At 35.3% G+C, this 23,118-nt stretch overlaps 1 protein-coding gene across 2 annotated transcripts in view; it reads right to left on the reverse strand.

The window, feature by feature from the left end:
* The window catches only part of TLK1 (tousled like kinase 1), a 69,297-nt gene that overhangs the window by 25,564 nt on the left and 20,615 nt on the right, over nucleotides 1–23,118 (reverse strand). For both annotated transcript variants that reach the window (XM_074910489.1, XM_074910488.1), the window contains exons 2-9: nucleotides 17,822–17,940; nucleotides 13,901–13,972; nucleotides 6,632–6,707; nucleotides 4,899–4,945; nucleotides 4,487–4,573; nucleotides 3,297–3,386; nucleotides 2,371–2,463; nucleotides 1,028–1,138 (exon numbers count right to left, since the gene is read on the reverse strand). In XM_074910489.1, coding sequence (XP_074766590.1) covers nucleotides 1,028–1,138; nucleotides 2,371–2,463; nucleotides 3,297–3,386; nucleotides 4,487–4,573; nucleotides 4,899–4,945; nucleotides 6,632–6,707; nucleotides 13,901–13,972; nucleotides 17,822–17,935 — 690 coding nt within the window. In that variant the 5' untranslated portion in view covers nucleotides 17,936–17,940. The remainder of the gene's footprint in view (nucleotides 1–1,027; nucleotides 1,139–2,370; nucleotides 2,464–3,296; nucleotides 3,387–4,486; nucleotides 4,574–4,898; nucleotides 4,946–6,631; nucleotides 6,708–13,900; nucleotides 13,973–17,821; nucleotides 17,941–23,118) is intronic.

Raw genomic sequence — 23,118 nt, forward strand, 5'->3', positions numbered from 1 at the left:
AGAAATGCCTATGGTGCAAAATCACACACACAAACATAAAAAAACCTGAGAAGTTGACAGAATTAAGGATCTTCATGCAAACAGACTTCTAGACTGAAGAGGAGACCTGCATGGCCTTTCATGAAAAAAATGGCCTATATGATACTACTCTCAGTCTGAAGGTGCCCACCTAGCATCATGCTGAACAGATCCGATATAACACTTACCAGCATTCCCCTCATGCTGGAACTTAAAAAGGACTGCAAGAATTTATTTATGGTATGCTAGTGAGGAAACTTTCCCTAATCCTCCAATAGATCAGTTTGTGCCCTTGGATCTGATAGCAGCAGCTAGTGTTAGGGAAGAGACTTGACTGTTTACGTTGCGCATTTTTCTACTCCAATTTGTAATAAACGATTTTCTACTAACTTTTTGTTAGATTTTTTTTAAAAATATGGTTATTTTAAAGAAGAGGGAGAGAAACAAGCTATCCTTGTCTTTTAAGAAATTGCTGCTAGTTTAAATATAATTGTCATTAAATCCGAAAGATTTATTTCATAGTAGTATGAGGGTAAGTGGTCATCTTGATTTCTTTGTTTTCATTAATACGGAGCTAACATAGCATTTTATCATTTTACATCAAAAATTATCTCAGCCACTTCCATAAAGAGATTTTATCTTTCTCTTCTCCACAACAGATTATGTTCAGAAATTTTTTCATCCACTGTAATCTTATTCTTAAAGTTTGTCCAGAAAATTTGCCACATACCAAATTCTTAACTTTTATGCTTTGCTATATCTGAATTACTCATGATGGACCCCCCCTTAAATTAAAAAAGGCACATTTTTCACAATCTGAACGAGGATCAACATTTTATTTTTCCTATTCATGCTTATAAGAAGACATACTGACAGATAGACACCGTGCATATGAAGTTTCAATCTCAGAGACTAATTGAAAAAATTAAAGTGAAAATGAAGGGATCATAAAAACTGAAAGTGCTGTAGAACTCTATTATCACAAAGATTTAAAAAGCAGTATACCTACCTTTTCAATTAGAAGCTTCTTGCTCATTGAAATACATTTATTTAACCTTTCTTTATATTTTTCAAGTAGCTTTTGCTGTTCATCTATTTGTCTTCTAAGATCACAGTTAGCCTAATAAATAAATATATACAAAACATGAAGAGATGTATCTAAACACTTTTTTTTTTTTTAATAATCTGTCACAGAAAATAAAGGTATCTACCTTCGCATTACTGAAGTAAGGAACATGCATAAATGTACATATATAGTAAAAAAAAAAATCTCATTTCACAGACCTATCCCAATCTGTAGATGGGTACTTTTCTTCCTTTATTTCCCTTACACTGAACTGCATTCTGTATTACAGAGCATTCAGCATATAAACTATATATAAAAGCATTATACCGATGACTCTTCCCATCTTTCAGTTTAAACTGGAAGTTTAATTTTAGCTCCAGATCTTTTGTATCTGATTGCTGAAGTTATATGAAATTCTACTGTTTTTCATTTAGAAGAAAACAAAAAATTCAAAATTAGAAAATTTCCATTATGTGAGTATGAAGTTTTAACAAGTTCCCTATGTTCCAATTATATTTACACTATTACCTTAAAAAAAGGACAGCAATATTATTTTGTTTAAAACTAAGTGTGTTGGGTTTTTTTTAAACAAAGGTTGGGTTTGTTTATCCCATACTGTTAAACATGTGCTAGAACAGTCTACATGTACAATTTTATAATGTATGACTGCACTGGTTAATATGTACTTGTCCACATATAAACACTAAACAGACTTGTAAATACAGGTTTTTTGTTTCATTTTTGTATATATCACCTCTCCAACACTTCTTTCAAGAGCACAAGCATTGAGATTTTTTTTCTGAAAACAGGTCTTAGAGCACAGTATAGCATGAGTTTCTTATTAAATGTAGTTAGTTATTACCTATAATAATTTGTCACAAACACGTCCATTCTGAAACTGCCAACAGTTGTCCCACTGACAACTACTATTCACAATTAGAAAAAAACCCCACCTGTTATGTGAAATTGTATTATGAATTTAAGGAATTAATCAAGAGCCTACAAATCGCATCAGATTTTTTTGCACCTTCAGAAAGTCTATAAACATACTTAATTAGAAGCTCTAGCACAGAAGCAGAAAAAAAAAAACCCTTATGCATTTCATTTTACAGACTTCGATTTGCAGAAAAAAAAAATTTACAAAAATTAAAAACTTGTGTCACCTTTTAATTTAAGTAACTCCAGAGTAATTTTTAAAAACTAGGATTATTCAAATATTTATATTTGCCTCAGATTCACTGTCTGTTGATCTGAGTAAGTATCTTTACCCCATGTCTGACACTTACCCTGAGTAAGTCATCTATACGACCTTCTTTCTTTTCCAAGTCTTGATTTTTATTACTTTCTAGTGCAGCTAATTTCAGCATTGTGAGATCAGTCTAAAAAGAACATTTTGAAATATTTATCCTTTCCTTTAACAATTACTGCATTATTTTTCTCATGTTTGTTACATAGAGAAATAAACTACTTTAAAACGTTCAACAAAACCAGAACATCTTATTTTCATGTGTTTTGAGAGCGACATGGAAGGTTCTTAATCAAAACTGCTTTCCCTCTTCACGAGGATGATTGTGAACAGTTGCAACAAATCACTAACAGTGTTAAAAGATTTCATCACTAATTGAAAATCGTTCAGAAAAAGTATATCAAACCATATAACCATGTCAGCTAATTACTTTAAATTTTCTGTATTTGTTCAACAGGTGAAGTAGCCTTGTTCTAACTTGTGAAAGATAAAGCATCACATCAGAAATGGCAGAAAGGACAAAACAGTTGCTTTTGGCTTTTAAAAGTCGTGACAGAACTGTATCCTGATCATTTTGATTACCATCTCATTTTTCTTCTTCAATGTCATATTTTAAATGCAATATGACAACAGCAGCTGTCACTTCAAATACTGGCTGAAAGAGCAGCCTCTACTAAGATCACACAACAAATAAAATCTTGAGCAAAAGCCTACCAATGACATGGTCATCTAACTACTCATGAAGTGCAATGTTCAAAGCAGAGCAAGTGCAGAATACAAAACTAATCAGAGAGATTTAAATTATGAGCTGCTGAATTTAACAGAAAAATGCCTTGGCAGATTGTAAAAAGCAAAGCTTTTGAAAGCCTTTAAGAGTGGAGAAGAAGTTGAAAAACAAATAAACAAACATATCTATCCAGTTTTTTTACAGTCTGAAGTGATATAGCTCTACTCCAAAACAGTTACCTGTGTAATTTTAAAAGATAACTGCTTTGGTTGCGTGATAGGGTGGTCCCCAAAAGCTAATGAAGTAGGAGAAGGACTATTCTGTCGAACCTGGAATGCATGAAAACAAAGGATTTTAGATACAACCGTAATATTCAATTATGAACATAGCCTTGTTTACAACTGTCAGCAGGAAAATCATGGTGAAATAAGGTATCTTTATTACAGAAGATACTACCTGGAGCACTGCATTGAGAGCTATCACTATGCTGTTATATATCACCTGCAGTTTAGAAATGATGCAATATATTCTCTGAGAATACTAAGATTCACTTTTGGGAAGCAGACTTAAAGATTAAAGACAATACAAGACTGACAAAAGGTGATGTCAGTCTTACACAGACTTTTTTTCTGATTCTAAGCTTTCACAACTCAAAAATAATGTGAGTTATTTTTGGAGTAGTTATTTCCCATAGGGGAACCAGAAAGTGGAAGCTAGTGCAGATCAGAACACAAATCCTGTTAATGAAACTTCCCTAAACCCACTAGCTTGTGTGAATGAGACCATTTTCAAGCCAGTTTCCACAATCCATATTACAGTCCATACTGTCAGCAAGAATAAGAGGACACCTGAAGTTGAAAGTACATGGAATAAAAGCTGAGGTGTATCAGCAAAGAAAACAAATATCTTCCATAACTGGCAGAATCTGTTTGGCTGTTTAGAATCACATGTGTGTATGCTTAACACTGAAATTGTGCATAAGAGGAGGAAAAAATTAATTAGCATGACTAACAAAGCGAATTTAAAAGGCTACAGGCAAATTAGGTGTCAATTATTGAAAACCTTCTGATTTATCAAAACCAGCTCTTTTAAAGTCTTAAGTTTGGGGTTCACTTTCCTCACAAGTAACAAGAATCCTCCTCTTTTAGTGTGAGGCTTGTGAATAGCTGTCATTAGAATGTTTTAACATTTATTCAACTTTTTACATAATTACTTTCCATTTAAAAATGATTTTTTAGGAAAAAAGTCTCAGTGTTAAAAAAAGTTTAAATATTTAATTTGATTTTTTTTTTTTTTTAAGTTGAAAGAATGAACTCCTTCCCAGGATTCCCCCCTTTGAAAAGTCTTCACTTGAATATAGATTCTTTTCAGTTATGCTACTTTTAGACTATGAAAATATCTCCAGAAGTTATGAAGTTCACAAACTTACAGAAGAAGGAGCGGAATGTGAATTCTGAGGAGATCGGATTGCAGGAGGCACGCCTCTCACTGGACTAGAGCCGTTTCCACCTTGGTACTGTAGAGAAGATACGGCCCTCCAATTAGTCAATCTTCTTATCAAAATACATTATACATCTACTGAACGATACAGCTCATCTGTACACAGAAATTGTAAATCAGGCTCTATTAATTTTATTATGCATTTAAACAAACGTGAAAAAAAATGGGGTTTGTATTTTAGCTCAGGTTGCACCAAGAGACCACTGCATCTCTACTTCAAGGTTTAATACTTAGATAAGGAAAAAAAAAGTATTCTCTCAAGAGGTCTGTCCATTATAAGCAAAATTTTGTAACATCCAAAAAACCTATAAGTAAATTCTACAAACACACAAAAACCTTACCTCAAAATAGTCACTGATCTTGTGACCACGTCCCCCAATATTCTTTCCTGAAACAAATACATTAATACATTAGAATAGATTAAACAAATTACTTATAGATGTGTCTTACATTTTCAGCTATACAGTAATTACAGCAAAGTCTTATCATTTGTTAATTGGGTTTCTTTGATGTGCTAATATGTGATCTCTCCATGTAGATAATTAAGGGATTGGCCACAACAAAGACTTGCATATTCCATTCACTGAGAAATCAGAAATTAAGTTACATTTTAATTCCTAAACCAATTAGTGCAGATTTAGCAGTAAACTTAGACCTATTCTAGATAACAGGAAACTCATCTCTCATCCTACAGATCAAACTTAAGTTCTACGTCCCTCCCCTTTTCAAGCACTATCTCAAAGTTCACCCTCTTCCAAAATATCAAATTAACCAAGTCTATAACTTTACACGCTCCAGGTGAGTTACTGTGCCCAAGTGTTCAGCCCAAGGATTTCCCTAAGTGCCAATAACAGTGTGGGCATGAAGAATGACAAGTATTTCCATTGCTTCCAACCAGATGATGAATTGACTAAGTCACAGGGTTAACTAGGGAGATAAGTAGAGCAGAATGAGAGAGTAGAATTTTTTAAATCTTAATCAGTATTGAGACTTCAGGAACACCAATATAACTTAATATTTTTGCGACATGAGCACCTGACCCATATGAGGCATTTCAGAGATCGCACCAATGCCTTACCCAATGGTATAAATGCTTTCTTCTATTCAGCCCTAAAACGACTGATAAACCTTAAGACTGTATTTGTCTCTTGTACAGGTCAGGCTATCTGTTACGAGACATCTTGAAAATAAACCACTGTTCAAAGGGGTTCTTTTTAACAGAAATAAATTTCTGTGATAGATTAGATAATTACCAGTAAGTCCAAAAATGTAATGCTGGATGTTTTAGCAAAGATTTTCAAGATTTTCTACTGCTTCAGCTCTGAAGAATTCTTTCTAGTCCAATATACCTATGTATTTAAACTGCTGCATAACTTTGTATCACTAAGAAATACCATGAAGAAATGTTTGGCAGCCATTTTTTTATCAAAACTTTTAACAGAAATATTTAGATAAAATAATTCAACTCCTCCAATAGCTACCCAGTTAGTGTACTTACCGCTGCTACTGCCCTCTAGCCAGTTCTTTACCTACTCTGTAATTCTGCTAGTGATTTCTGTCTTCACGCTTAATTCTCATATATTGCTTTATCAAATTAAAATTTGCTTTCATCCAGATAAATGACTGTATTCCTTTTCAGTACAGAAAAGATCTACTCTATGTCATGTTACAGAACTCTGTACTGAAAAAATACATCATTTTGGGACTCAGATGTTCTAAGATGCAATTCCTTTTCCCCCTTACCTACTGACACAAAACTGCAAACCACAAAGGTATTTTGGATGAGAAGAGCTGCTACAAATCTAAGAAGTATAGAGTTGTACCACAGCTGCAAGTTACACAGCAGATGATTCTTATGCGTAATTACCAGACCAGTCCAGGTTTTACTTGCCCATCCCTTCCAGTGACAAATGATGTGAGGGGCGGGACAAAACATAATTTATCACCAAAAATGCAACACCTGTCTTATGCAAGCAAAACCAAAGAATTTTGAAGCTAACAGTCAAAACTTTGTGTATCATAATTTGATTAAACACATGCAATAGCTATCTAATTAATTTACATTTTACTTTACCTTGGCTGCTTTCACTTTGAGTGTCTGCTTTTCTTTTTCTTCCTCTGGAAGGTTCTGATTGTTTCTTCTCTGGAGTCTACAAACAACAAAAATAACACAATCCACCAGAAGCTCTATTTATTTGTATTATTGCTATATTGTTGTGAAATAAATTTAAATCCTCATTCATAAAACATGATTTCACAGTTAAGCAGGGATGTAATTTCAGATCGTAGTTAAAGTAGATAATATGATCCTTGATCAATCAGATAAATACAATCTAGAAAAGATATTTGAAAGTAAGAAATAATTCTTAAATAATTTTCCAAAAGGCAATTCTACATATTAATTGTTAAGCAGTTACACCTTTTCATCCATTCTGGAGTTTATGAACACCCAATGTGATTTCACTTATGGCTATATTTTACCAGCATCTTCATATTATAGTTGTGGGTGTTTTAAAGCTTAGTACTTAGTGAAATAACCTGATTCTTGATGATGTTTTCTACACAATGCCACAGTATAAACACAAAAGTTCTGGTGCTTCAATAGGAAGCCAATAATGTTATGCATTTTCAAAAGTTCCTAAGTTATCTCAAACTAATATAAATGGTAGACTTCTAGAAGAATCTGGAAAGAAAAAGAGGGGAGGGGAGGGAGAGAGAGGGGAGGAAAAAGATAGCAATTGCTCAAAATTTGTTTATCTATCCACTTGGAAAATGTTGTGATCCCCTCCCCATCTGTATCTCAAGAAAGTCAAAGAAAAACATCAATGATAAAACAAAAAAATTACAGATCTGTTAAAAATTTATTCCATAAATATTATATATAGTTGCCTAGAAACTACAATCAGCATGTACAACACAGATAACAAGAAAGGGCTGTGATCAGCAGCATCTCTAAATTGTATCTGCTGTCCCCTGATCTGAGGATTCAACCCAGTTAGTCTCCCCACTGTAAATTCTCCAAGTTGCTTGTTCAAGAAAAAGATCCTGCAGCTGTGTGTGTATTCAGCCTCCAAGCAACCTCATACCAGTAACTACAGAATGAATCAAAGCCATTTCATGAACTCTGTTTTACAATCAAGAAATCAACTGTCCCTTGAATCTCCAACCAAATTTGAGATCAGTGATAAGGTGCTTCATTTTTTAAATATCATTTTATCATTTCACCGCATTTCTCACTTTGTGCTCCAAATATTCTTTCTCAACTCAGCAAATCACATCAAAATTCAAATTTCAGCCCATCACTAAAAGTATTTCAAGTATGTTTCAGTTCCAAAATCTTCATGTGGGTATCTTCAAATAAAAATATATTACAAATATCCTAAAGCATTTATTTTGGCAAAGAACCACTTTAAATTACTGGTGATCCACAGAAAATTATCAGTCCATAACAGAACAGTCAGGACAAGAAAGGTCTTCCTTATCTGTACTATGTACTTTTTAGAAGTTCTAGCTCTGTGGATCGCTTCATAAAAACACCTTTTTAAGTTTTACAATTGTAACTGTTGTATTCTTAGGCTACAAATTAAGTTCAAATTACATACATTGTTTTTTAAATAAACTCTTCCAACCAAAATCTGCATCTTTTGCAGTGGTCTTGTACATTAGCAAACTGTACAACACAGACTCTTGGAAATTATCTTAAGACTGTATGATTGTAAAAGTAGAAAGCATAGCTTAGAAATATTACTTTAAGAATTTGCAATTACTGCCAGGTAAATAGGTAACATTAGGCTATCCTTCCACAAAACTAAATTGAAACTATTTAACCAAGCATTTTCATGTTATTCTTATTTCCCATCTTTCAATTTTGCAGTTATCATACTAATGCAGTCAGTTTTACCTACTATATCAAGCAAAAAAAAGTTTTAATACCTAATTAATGACTAAACATTTAAGATTTCCCCCAACAAAATGTTTCCAACTGCAGTGACTGACGTCTTCTATTTAAAAAACAGACATTTAAAGGTTTATAGTTTTAAAACTGAAACTCAGATTTCTCATAAATGTCTATTTCCTTAATCTCTTCTGATTTCTTTCAGTGTTTAATTTAACCTTCCAAACTAAAAAGTATTAGCACACTAATGAGGTTATTAATGAGGTTACCCAACAAGGTCATGTTCACCTTTTCTAAGTATAAAATTCGCATGGTAATGTACAGCATACATCAATCACTAGAAAATGTTCTCCAAAATCCTTTCTAATGAATGGAATCATACGAATTACAAGAACCTGAAGACTAATGGGGCCAAGGAGTATCCTCTTGATAAATGAAGAATGAAGCTGATTTCAGTCTCTTCAGAAGGATTTACATACAGCCAAGATTTAGATTAAAATCCCACTATTTCATAAGCAAGACAAAATAGTCTTTACGCTATCCCAAGTTAGATTGTAAAGCTATATTAAAGTTACCCACAGCTTGGTGTATTAGCAGGGCATCATACATCATGGTCTTGATCCTAGTTTACCCCTTGATTTTAATGTGCTTTTTTCCAAGTCTTAACATTTATAGTTTTAAATCTTGGCTCTTCACATCCCCTTTTATTTTATAAAGTAAGTAGCAATTTTATTTTAACAGTAAGTACCAATTCTCAACTAGTTAATCTCCATTAAAAATCCTCAGAGAACTATTTTTATATATTTTATGTATAGTTAAGTATTTTCTAACATTACTGTAGAACCAATAACAGCATTACTTAGGACATTATTCTTGTAGAGGAATAAAAATAAAAATGTGTAATAAAAGCGAAGCTTTAATTTTTGTCTCTCAGCACTTAAATCTTCAGTATGCTTAATAGTTATGACATTTTAGTTGTTAATATTTTTCATATGCGTAATGAATGAGTTGATAGTTTTCCACAATTATTTTCTTCTAAATCCTGCGCTCCTCCCAAAGCTTTGCAACTACAGTAAAAAATACAGCAGTGCTGTTTTCCTCTGCAACACATTATAAATTCCAATTAGATCAAACCTTTAGTTAATTCTGAAACTACATTTATAACGAGAGTTCTGTATTACTGGGAAATGCGGCAACTGAACAGCTACAAATAAGCAGAGCAAAATATTTAAATAACTAATCAAACTGGACAAATCAAGCCACAGACAAAGCTGTCCTTCTTTAACTAATTCATTATCTACATAGAAAATACCCGTTAAAAACAGAATGTAACCAAAACAAGGAGTAATCTACTTTAAAGAGAAATGGTGGGGAAGGCAAAAATATTGGAGGACTACCAGAAGCACTTGTTCACAACCTGAGGTAGTCAGTTAGGATTTATCATAACTACAAGTAGCTAATACACACTCAAATTAAGATCTATGTACCACAGCAACAAAGCATTTAACAAAATAAAAAATAATGTATATATTTAAAAAGGAACTGGAATACAGGTGTGGATATTGAGATCAAACATCCAGCTAACGTTTATTGCTCACAACGCTGAAATTAATTCAGAATAAAGCCTGGTTTCAAGTTATTCTTCAGATCAAATTTTAACTCTGTGAAGTATGTAAATTAAAACTATTATTCGGATAAAATGCCCCTCTTCATATATCCATCAGACAGGGAAAAAAAAACCCCAAAGCCTATAGTTCTAATAGTTGTATTTTCTGCAGTCCTGTGTGCAAAAAGTAAAAAAGAAAAAATTCACAGCAGAAAAACAAAAAGGGGTGTGTGTGAGGGAAACCTGTCTTGTTTTGAAAACTGTGTGAGACTTTCTTTTAATGTGCCATTTAGTGATGAAAGTGCAGAATGATGACATGAATGTACCGTCATCATTTGATTATAAACTGACATTCTTGCTAGAAATGAATTTCAATGATTCTGAGATTTGCATTTTTATTTTTTTTCCCCCTCCCAAAATCTATTGTAACCAATGGTTCTCTCTCAACTCAAATGATGGCACTGCTTCTCGTGTGAGTAAGTTTATAGTATTTCTACACTACCATCCACAAGAGGAATTTATTATTACGAAAACTTCATTGTCACACCAATTAAAAAAAAACACATACAAACCCCCCCACAACCTGTTTGCAATATTAAGAACTAAAGTGTACTTTTCATAGGATTTCAGCATATAAGTAACCAGATGTTATTTGAAGAAAAAAACCTAAAACCTTATTAACATATTTGCTATAACAATTTTAATTTAAGTTAATACAATCAACAGCTTCTGAAAATGGGTCAAGAAACCGTATTTAATTATTTAATGTCATTAAGACTCATCTTTCAGAAAACAGAACAAACCTGGAGCACTGTGCACTGAAGATCTGCGCAGGCACTTTTTAGAAAAAAAAGTGTATTTCTACCTTAGAATCCAAATTTTAGAGTGTATTTTAAAAAACATAATAAATTCTCCCAGAACCATGGCTTGAGGTTAAAACACTGCAGAGACTGAAGATATGGGTTGAACTTCCAAACTTACATGCCTTGGAAAAACACTGCCTCCATACTTCATGTATACAACTGTAGAATAATGTTTTTCTAGACCAAAAAGCTATTACGCGTATAGTCAGTGTTCTGAGATCACTCAACTACTCACAGACGTGTTTTTCTGTCAAGGAATTGCAATAATGCATCATAATCTTCAAGCTACTGCAGCACATTTCCATTTCCACACCCACATCAGAACTGCAACACTGTCTAAAGTATTTATATGAAAAGCCATGAAGAAAAACAACAGGCAGGCAGACAGACTCTTCTGGTTAAGGGTCTATATGCAATTGAAATGAAACTCCAGCTGAGAAAGGCAAGGGGGAAAAAACCATAGCAGAGCCTTTTTCAGAAGACAATATGGAATCACACATACAGAACATTTATTTTTAAGGTATCAGTCTTGGGAACCAGCAAAATTCACTTGCTGGTCAGCCTAGTATAAAAGCAAACATCAGTGTCTCATAGTGACTGAGTGAATGAACAATTAGGCCTCAAAATAAAGCTTTTATAAGTAATAATAACGTCAAAAGCAACTCTTTTGGAATAACTCCAAACAACTCTTCTGGCAAGACATGTACTCAAACACACGTCTAGTGTGGGCTAGAAATACGCTCTTGCTTACAATAGGTATAATCTTATTACAGAATCACAGAATCATTCAGGTTGGAAAAGACCCTTGGGATCATCAAGTCCAACCATCAGCCCTACTCTACAAAGTTCTCCCCTACACCATATCCCACAACATCTCATCTAAACCACCCTTAAACACCTTGAGGGATGGTGACTCCACCACCTCCCTGGGCAGCCTATTCCACTGTCTGACCACTCTTTCTGTGAAAAATTTTTTCCTAATGTCCAGTCTGAACCTCCACTGTTGCAGTTCAAAGCCATTCCCTCTTGTTCTGTCACTAATCACCTGTGAGATGAGACCAGCACCAACCTCTCTACACTGTCCTTTCAGGTAGTTGTAGACAGTGATGAGGTCTCCCCTCAGCCTTCTCTTCCCCAAGCTAAACAGTCCCAGCTCCTTCAGTCACTCTCATAGGATTTGTTCTCCAGGCCCTTCACCAGCTTCGTTGCCCTCCTCTGCACTCACTCCAGCACCTCGATATCTCTCTTGTATTGAGGTGCCCAAAACCGGACACAATACTCCAGGTGTGGCCTCACCAGTGCAGAGTACAGGGGGACTGTCACCTCCCTACTTCTGCTGGTCACACTATTTCTAATACAAGCCAGGATGCTGTTGGCTTTCTTGGCCACCTGGGCACACTGCTGGCTCATGTTCAGCTGCCTGTCAGTTAGAACCCCCAGATCCTTCTCTTCCAGACAGCTCCAGCCACACCTCCCCAAGCCTGTAGCGGTGCATGGGGTTGTTGTGGCCCAAGCGCAGGACCTGGCACTTGGCCTTGTTGAAGTTCATCCCATTAACCCACCGATCCAATCTATCCAAGTCTCTCTGTAGAGCCTCCCTATTCTCGTGCAGATCAACACTCCCGCTCAACTTGGTGTCATCTGCGAACTTACTGATGATCCACCTGTGTCCTTACCAAGATCGTCAATAAAGATGTTGAACAGAAATGGTCCCAACACCGAGTCCTGAGGAACACCACTTGTGACCAGTCACCAGCTGGATTTAACTCCATTGACCACCACTCTCTGGGACCGTCCATACAGCCAGTGCTTGACCCAGGAGACCGTTCGCTCATCCAGGCCATGGGCAGCCAGGTTTTCTATGAGAATTCTATGGGGAACTGTGTCAAATGCTTTTTGAAAATCCAGGTAGACAATATCCACAGCTTTTCCCTCGTCCAGTAGTCCAGTAGTTGGGTCATTTTGTCATAGAAGGAGATCAGGTTTGTCAGGTAGGATCTGCCTTTCATAAACCCCTGCTGACTAGGCCTGATCCCCTGGTTGTCCATTATATGACTTTTAATGGCACTCGAGGTGACCTGCTCCTTGAACTTCCCTGGCACTGAGGTCAGACTGACAGGTCTATAGTTCCCTGGATCCTCCTTTCTGCCTTTCTTGTAGATGAGTGTTACATTTGCCACCCTCCAGTCCAATGGGACCTCCCCAGTTAGCCATGACTTCAGGTAAATCATGGAAAGCCACTTGGCGAGCACATCTGCCAACTTTTTCAGTACCCTTATTAATGCAATTTGTGATGTACACAGGCAAAACTGTCAGAGGGACTCAACAAACCCCAAAATAGGTAAATTATAAGAACTGCATTTAGTGCAACTATATCAATGCTGGTCACTAAGAGAAAAATCTACTACTCAGGGAAGTACTCTGCACATGAAAATGTAGTAAGAGTATGAATCCTTTTTCGGATTATGAAGTGGTACTAGGTAAGAAAATACAGTGACAACTGCAGCTTTTACAAATGCAGATGACAGCTACTGTCTGACCTTGAAGTAAATCTGTGTTTTTAAAGAAAACACAACAAACTAGTTTCTAGAGTATTTTCAAAGATGCAACCAAAGACTGCATCTCGTCAAAGTTTATCTTTGTGGATGAAAACCTTATTACTTATTAAACACAAGACAGCAAAATGTTTAAGCATTTTCCACTCCAAAAGCTGTGTGTATCCTCACAGCACGACTACATAGATAACAAAGAAGCAGCAGCTAGTTTCATGACCGAAACTCCAAAGAAACATTTATGAAGTCATGTCTCCTCCTCCAAGAGACAGTATCTTTTAGTAATGTGTGCTTTTTCCTACCTAGCTGTGTATTTTGCATTTTACTTTGAAAGTTGCTATATAAAATAAGGCAAAGTAGAATATAAAATTACAACTTGTTAGCATTACAATTTTGAGGTAATAATTAATCTGTCCCATATACTTACCTCTGATTCTTTATCACTTAAAGATCCCAAGCTTCCAAAACTGTGATTTGAACTTTCGTTATTTGTTGAGGCCTACCAAGACAAAGAAAACGCCAAAGATTATATGCAGATTTATAAAATAGTTAATCCACTATTATCACTCACAGTTATAACAGTTTATGGCAATTATTTCATGCTTGTAAGGAAAAATTTATTAACTATAGAGCAATTGACATGCAAGGGGGATAAGTCTGACAGGATTGTGTCTTGACAGGGCACAGTGAATTCTGTATTTTGATTTGGTTTTAAGACAGGTAAAACCCTAGAATATTCAAAAATGTTTCAGCCTTATTTGGAAATTAAAAGATACAGAAAAACCCTACCAAATGATTCCACAGAATGGGCTTAAAAAACCAATATTGCTGGAAGTGCTGGAGACTACTAAAAATTTTCATTTTTCGAAGAAAAAGAGGGTTTAATTTTCTCCAAGATGGATACTAGGCTATTGCAGAGAGTATTTTTTTAGTCCATTCAATGACAGAAAATTATAATCTATTGACACTATTATTCTACATTCTTATAACAAATCATTTCCCTCAAAATAACAAATTTAAACTAGTGAGAAAAAAAAAAAGGATAAAAACTGTGAAACAGCCTCCAGTTACAATATTTATTTAGAAATTTTCTAAGGCTGATTTATTCAGAGATCTTCTGAACACAGAATGGCAACAAGGACATTTTATTAAAAGAGTCTGTTCCACATTCACATAACAAAAAATGCCAACATCAGTTGAGCTTCTTTTTATTAAAAGAAAGAAAATCTTATACCATTGGATTATTCTCTTCCATATAGAAAGGCAGAACAAATACTCTGAAGTGAAAACAACTAGTTCCAATGCAAACACTCAGCTTGCTTCAAAGCACTAAATTCCAGCACTGTATCTGTTTGCAGGATAATACTGATCTGTGACATCTTCTGAATAATGAGATAATCTCTAAATTAAAATTTCTGGGGAAATGTTAACTAAACCCACACCATTTCCATGTGTGTTGCACTCTGAGGCAGTATCCAGTACAGAAATGCCTGTATGTAGTTCTTCCTTGAGATGTTTCAGTATCTGGTCACTGGAGTCAGCTAAGACAATTAACTCCGTAACCTATATTTGTATTTCCACCCTTGCTTACTGAAAAAGCTTGCAGACGATAAGTTTTTTCCCCCGAACAATTCCAGAACTCTTCAGCAAAACAGCTGATGAGGGGAGGCTTTCAAAATACTAGTCCCAATAAATAAGAGTCCATCTCAATTTAATTAATAGAAGAACAATGACTAAGAATGCTTCCAAAAATAACCTTAAGTGCAGCTGCAGTCTGTATTGACTTACTAGAATACAAAAATGAGAATTTGGTACATACGGATTTGGGTATGTACATGAAGAGGGAGTTTTTTCATTTTTGTCCTCAAAGTCTTCATTGATCTCTCCAGAACAATGGAGATCATGTTTATACATTAACATTATATATATTTATATTTATACAGTAACATTTTCTCAGTTACCTCTGCATATTAGATGTAAAAGGTTTTATCAAGTTTTTTTAATAAAATCAGGTAAGCCTCTCTCAACATCCCTCACCAAGACTAATGACTGTATTGGGAAAAAACCCCCAACAACATAGTCCAAGCAGCCCAGATCAGCTACTGCACTTCATGTTATCTGCTTGGATATGATGAATGGTCAGAAATAAAAGAAATACAAACAAAACTGATGTAATTGCCATTTTACTGATGGTGGGATAAATCACAGGACTAGATACTGGTATTGCCCTCTTCCTTCCTGCCTCCTAAAACCAAACAAAAAGTAAGCAGGAGAAAGAAGAGACATTGCACTGTATACTGAAGATGATTTGTGGAATATTTCTGGTGAAAGCTAAGAAGAACAGTGTCATGTGAGGATGGATCTGCATCAATCAGAAGACAGTGGTAGTATTACCTTCTGCAAACAATTATCAAAGCATTCGATGGTATTAAAAAACCACTTTATCCAGCTATCCATTTGGAAAATCAACTGGATGAGATACAATTACCTCTTTGAACAGATCTTGGAATGCATCATGTACAAGAAATGTATGTTTTACATGCTAGAATGAAAAAGGAAATCAGCTGTTGTTTTTTTTTTTTTTCTTCTGGCTACTTTGGATGAATGAACTGAGAACCTGAAAGCGAAATGTAATTTGGCTAAAAGTGAAATCAGGTGAAAAACAGACGACAACAACAACAAAAAAGACTTGAACAGATTTATGAAAACCATAAGCAGTGACTCACAAGGAATCAAAGTTTAAAGAAAAGGAACCCCAAGAAGCTTGATAATTACTTTTAAAGAAAATGTATTGCACACATCACAGCAGACAGATTCTGAGGAAGAAAGACTGACAATAAGGCAAGGGACTAACACAGCCATATCAAAAACTAATAGAAGATCTTATAAACACACTAAAAGTTAAAAGATGGTACAGATCTAGTTATGAAAAAGGACGAACAGTCATTTGAATTATGAGCAATTACCCGAGCAATTACAATGAGATAATAAATTAGGGGAGTAGTACTAGAGAACCCAAGGAAGAAAGAAACAAAGTCGGGCCAGAATTACTGGGTCTGTCTCTATCTAATTTTAATCTTAAGATACGGCAAGTATACATTTTTACAGTCAGAAGGCAATTAAATTAAAACGAGAAAATAACAGTGCATCAACTACACTGTGTCAATCTAACCTGATTACTTTCCCTGACCATTTAACTCACTTCTTAGTTAAGATGGTAGATGCGTTATGTCACCTTTTTTACAGCTTCTTGAGTTCCTTCATGTCACTCTCAAAGCAAATTAAGAACATATGATGCAAGATCACTATGCACTGAATTCAATTCTTTATAGTTTGTTAATAGTCATCGACACATCACACATCTCTAGAAATTTCATCAACATCTGCTATCAGGTAGTATTTTGTTCTGTAATCTAGAAATTAAAAATGTAACAGTAATTAAAATGTGGAATAGGAAGTGAAAAATACTAATCAAATTTGTGTAAAATACTTAAAATATAGGATACTGCAAACACTTTGGAAACAGAATTCAAAAGTACTTCGGTCATGGGGGAAAATGTGCCTTAAAAATTACCTTTTTAACATCTGTTTATTAGGTACTACACTCAGTGAAGAACATTCAAATGCACAAATACAAAATGGAGTACCTCTGGCTAGGCAATAGTATTGCAGAAACCAGTCTTGGAAGTAGAAGCTAGTAACTTGAACAGAATTTGTAATAAAGGCAAATTTATTCTGTCAATGTTTCAACTGAGGGGTAATATATGACATATGGAAAGTAATTAAGCCCCACTATTCAACCTTCATCAGGTTTTCCCTCAAATGTTGCATCCTGGTTTAGATACTAACAGACAGACTGCAGAAAGTCTACAATGAAAGTAGATAAAATTGATTCATCTGGAAAAGTTGAAATAATTTGGCTTTGTTAATCTGCTTATATTAATCTTCAAACACGTTTAATCTTAAAATGAGAGGTCACACCAGACTCCCTGTGTCTATGCCAAGCTGAACTGTAAGCAGCTGGCCATCTGCAGAAAGGACAACTTTGCTTACATACAGGTGAAACCTTCCATCTCTGATCACATGTGCACTAGAGCAAAACCGTAAGAAAGCCTGTATAAGACCATTCTTTGGTGTTTTTAAGAACAATTCAATGTCCATGTCACAAATAGGATAGTTTATCCTGAACCTTTCTCAAAGCAAAATAACAGACTAACAAGGATTTTCCTAAGAGCCTCTTCCAACCCATACTTCAAGTAAATCACACAGGAAATATATAAATGAGACAGTGCGAGGTAAATTAGTATTTCAAAGATGGTAGATCTGGATGACTGCTCTTAGAACTTACTTTAGCTCCAACACTGCAACTTCCAGTACTCCCAGTGCTGCCACTTACTACTCCTGTAAATCTTGCCTCTAACAATTCTTGTCTTCTTGGGTCCAGGCTATGAAGCTCATCCATTGCTCCTAAAAAAGATAAATAAATTAGTTATATTCCCTAAATTTGCAGTGGAATATTTTACAAACACACCATTGGCCTATACAAAGCAAGGATTTATACCCTCAACTTGACAATGATTCGCCATCTGTCACCTAATAATGAATGCACTCAATGAATTCCAGAAATTCAGGGTAAAGTTCTGTGTATCAGAATATCCTTGTCAATTTTAGTGAAAACTAGAACCCGTCAGAAGGCGTCTAAGAGACATGGAGCCTACAGTGTGCAATATAATTGCCAACCAGGTAATTATTTCTAGATTAAAAAATAGCTGACAGGACTAAAATATTTTCCAGCATAAAATCTCCCAATTTCTGCAATCCCCTAGTTTTCCGTATGATTTAAATTGTTTAGGCTATTAACATCCAAGACAAAAGAGTAAGAATCATAGGAAAAAAATGAAAATCAGAAGGTAGACCACAGTCCCCAACACGTGCAAGGGAATGCAGGGTTATATGGAGGTTTGAAGGAAGAGAAGCAAGGAGCAGGATCAGCAATAGGAAAGGAGCCAAGAGTAACAGCGACCCTTGCACAGGTGGTGCCTCCAACAGAGTCCTGCTAAATGGGGTAAAGCAGTGCTGCTGCCATCAGCAGGGAAAGTAAGGTAGAAGGAAATGGAGGAACAAAAGGAGTTTCTGATGAGCTCAGCCTACATGAGTAGGCTGCAACATGATGTGCAGCTTTCTAATTTGTATTTAAATCACTTACGGCTGTTTAATGAGTCTGAAAGATGATCTAGACAAATAGTCTTCTGTATTTACACAAACTGCATTCTTTGTTTTTATCTTTTCAACTACTTGAACATTCAGTTTATCTTCAGTTGGAAACATTTCAGTTGCTTTATTCTGAGTAAGATATTTAATGCTAAAGTCTTTATACACTATTTTAATAGCACATCCCTCAAGTACCATATACAGCCTTATTTCTTTCAACTATGACACAATTCCACAAGTTAGTGCTTTTCAGTCCCACAGGACAACACAGCAGTTCAGAAAGGACTGCAAGTAATAACTATGAATATTCAAATAGTGCTATGAAAAAAAGCTTTTGGAATTTCCTTTTTATGAAAACTACAGTTTGCAAAGTGTTAAGTGTTTCTATGAACTTCTACCCATCAGCTAAGCATCGTGACAACACAGGCATCAGCATAGCTTTCCCCACCATTAATAAGACATGAGAAACTTTCTTATATGATTCTCAGGTATCTCACAAACCTTTAACATTCAAGAGCGAGACAGACCTTTCTGTACCACACATTTTGGCCACTCCTGGCCATGCAGCTAACCTTCCTGGTAGCAAAAACCCTGGCTCTGCTATATGGCCAAATCAACCTGCTCTTGTTCCCACAAGAAGGCAGATCATGGTGAACACTCTGTCAATGCTCTTTTACCACAGAGCCTGTTACCCAGAGCTCCTCTGATGGAAAAAACCCACACCAAGAGAAAAATGGTTGGGAATGAGACATTTGGGAAATGTGTGGTTGGCAGAGCCTTCTTTTGAAAAATCAAGTCACAAGTGGCAGGTTGAGGATACTGCATTTTCTTTCTGGAGGTGGGGGAGTTAACCCAAATGCAGCCACATACGGAGCTGGAGGTCTCTTTTTCCAATAATGCAGGGAATTACCCAGTTTGAAACTGCAGCTGGCTCATCAGCAGTTGCAATGTCACTTCTGAACTTGCCTAGTCAAAATTCCTTCAATTCCTACATATTTTTGATTGCAATTTCTTCGGGGTAAAGATTATTTTACTATGCGTATGTGCAGTACAGAACAATCAGGAATCCTCTTTAAACTCTTGCTTCCTAAAATGTGCTTGTGTACTGCTTCCAAGAGTTTCAAAACCAAATCATACACTTCTCATATGCACAATTTACACATTGTGCAATAAGGCTTTTTTTTTTTTTTTAAAAAAAAGGTGATGTGTACAGCATACCTTTCCTAGTATGTATGCAATCTATACATTAATGGGAAAGTATTGCTCTGAAAAGGCATAAGAAACTAATCACAACAGATCTGTCAGGCGAGTTTAAATGATTATTGTTTTGCTTTGTAACAGTAGAAGTGTTTAAGTGTATGCCACTCTGAAATAACCAATATTAGTTTACCAAAGTAACCCATTTAATGAAGCAGGACTAGCACTATTTTGATTTACTAGCCTACTTGATAGTCACTGCCCACAAAGTTCACTCAAAATAACTGACATAATTCTAGCAATTACAAACTATGCATATATTACAGAAATAGACACTACCATACCCTATATTGTTTATTTTACGGAATACAGGAAAGCAATAATCACTGTGGAGAGCTAAGTCTCATTCCAAGTGCTGCAGGGTAAAATTGCGACTGCAGGTCTCATGCACTGTATCTAGATACTAATGCACTAAATAGCTCAGCACCCCTGGGTTACCTTACCAGTCAGAATGGTAGTCCACAGCACAGATGAAATACAAGCCTTCATTTTTTTTTCTTCTGTTCAGATTTTAGAGCCTACATACACTAATGAATGCACTGTATTCTCTTCATTATTTCTGCTGGAGTGGTTTGTTGTTATGTTCAGGGGTTTTGGTTTGGTTTGATTTTTGTTATTGTTGTTAAACATCCAGAACCAAAAAGCATAACACACTCCGACATCCTTGTGATCTGAAGGACAAGACAGAAAAGCTTCTTTCAACATAGAGAGAATCCAAGAAAGACCTACTAAACTGCCTTCTTCATTCATGCTGTAATTTAAAATACACCATTCAGTTCCAGATACACAGCTGTTTTTTCCAGAACACGCAGTTCTGTACAACTCTTCAGTTCTCTGCACAAGTTACCTACTTTTAAAGGTACTTAGCTTTAAGGCACTTCATGTAAGGGACAAAAAATACAATTTTTTTTAAACACCAAACTTCATAAATGCTCCTGCTCACAGAACACCTTGCTGCCCACAAGATCGACATAACTTATAGTTTTGAAAATATACCCAGACTTCTTACTTGAACTAAGATTCCTAACCCCTGAAAGACAACTCACTAAATCAAAGGACACACAATCATGTTACAAAAGTACTTACAGCATATTTACAGTGAGGTTAAAAGAAAGAAACTGACATTGTTACCACCCACTGACATTCAAACTTCTGTCTTCCAAAAAGAGCACCTGAAAGATTACCTGATACTCACAGAAGAACCCTAAAAAACTACTTTTCTTTATTTCTTGCAACTGCAAGATTTTTGAATGCTTCTTCTAGCAATGTTTATAAAAAATTACTAACACTACCTAGCTGTTCTATTTTGGGGGAGTTGGTGGTATCTTCCATATTAATTTATCTTTCAGAACCATATACAGCCTCTCCTCTAAAAACTAATATAAAAATACAGATTTCTTGTCCTGAAAAAGACACTTTTTGAAAAAACTGTTTTGAATAGAACTCCACAATCTCCTCTGAGAATTTAAGCAATGGGTTATGTCAAAAGTCAAAGTTATAAATTCAGATAAGCAATTTATAAGCTTTTTCCTGGCATTTGGTATAATTAATTATACCATATTCTACCTTAGAAAAAGAGAGATGTTAGGAGTCAGAGGATTCTCCACGGTAGTTTGAATTTTTCAGAACTGGTGACCAGAAAATAATAATGTGCAACTACACCTGTACCCTGAAGGTCCCACACCTACCTCCAAATATACAAATACTTGCAAAAGATTTAATTTAATCTTTTAAATTTAATTTTATTTAATCAAAATACTTGCTCATACCTCAGTAAAATTGACATTTTAGGAGAAAAAGTTTAGCAGATTGTTGCAACTGCAAGTCTTCACCTCATAAAACTGAAACACTGCTAGACTACAGAGCAGTGTTGCAAACCCAAACACAAAGGCTTGACAGATCAGATATATTTTTCTTTTCCACTAAATATGGAATCAAGCTCCAAGATACATTCTTTATCTTCAACTCTCTTATTACCCTGAATGGACTCTTGTTATCTGGTAATCAACTACAGTTTTGAGATGAAGAAAGATCAACAGCTTCATACACTGTCAGCTTTCTACAATGAAGATAAAAGTTCATTATGCAGAAGCTAGATTATTCTTAGACTGAGGCGTCCTTCTCCTGTATTCAAGGCCAACACAAACCACCTTTCACTTCAGTGAAAGGCATATTGGTTTGGTGTGGCTTATTTAACAGACTTACATGCATACAGCTTTTAATGCCAAAGCAAAGTACTTCAACATGGAGACCCATCTATTGAAGAGAAAAAGACAGTTCAACAATAGCCCAAATATGAATCAAATTTCCTTACGTGCTACTAGTAGGCACTCAGAGTTTATGGTAACACACATGGTATGAGAATTATGTCCAACATATTTTTAGGAACACTTCACATTAACACTTATGATATTAACACCATATAGTGTCTTCACTGACAGGAGCGTCCTTTAGATCATTAAATCTAACAAATATCCAGCTAAAAGAGCAAGAGATGGGAAAATAATTAAAAGGAAAAACTACACATTTCAAATGGCAAAAAAAGCAGCCTGGAAAGCACCTTCCCCACTGCCCCTCTCTTTTTAAATCAAAATTCCTTTAAAGGTATCAGTCTTTGAAGTTATGAACACCAGACTTTACACATGGTAACCATTCCAAGTATAGAAACCACTGTTTAACAGCATTGCAATGTAATCCCTAAGTCTTTAAGTACTGTTTATTTCTATTTGGAATATCCTAAATATGTATTTATCCCATTATGCTGATGCTCTAATAATTTAACTTCATAACAATTCAGTATGACAGCTCCTGTCATTCTAGAATACACGTGTACCAGCAGATAAAAGGAAAGCTTTAAAATACCAAATGTAAAGCAGACTATAGAAAATTACTAAAAATACAGATTTTAAAATCCTTAAGCAGTCTCCTAAAAAGAAAAAAAAAAAAGTCACACTACTTTTCTTCTTTCACCAACATGAAGATGCATCTTGTCTCTGCATCCACATGTATTTTCTTTTAAGCGTGCTACTCCCTTGTTTAAATTGGGAAAAAACAAACACAAAACCAAACCAACCAAACCATGCGCTCAACTTCATTCCTCTCCTTTACCTTTTTGAAATGCTGGACTTCCCTTACTGCAGCACCAACCAGAAAGGACTTTTTAATTCTCCAGGAAAA

This window comes from Athene noctua, chromosome 7, assembly GCF_965140245.1.
Source record: "Athene noctua chromosome 7, bAthNoc1.hap1.1, whole genome shotgun sequence".
In the NCBI taxonomy this organism is placed as follows: domain Eukaryota; kingdom Metazoa; phylum Chordata; class Aves; order Strigiformes; family Strigidae; genus Athene; species Athene noctua.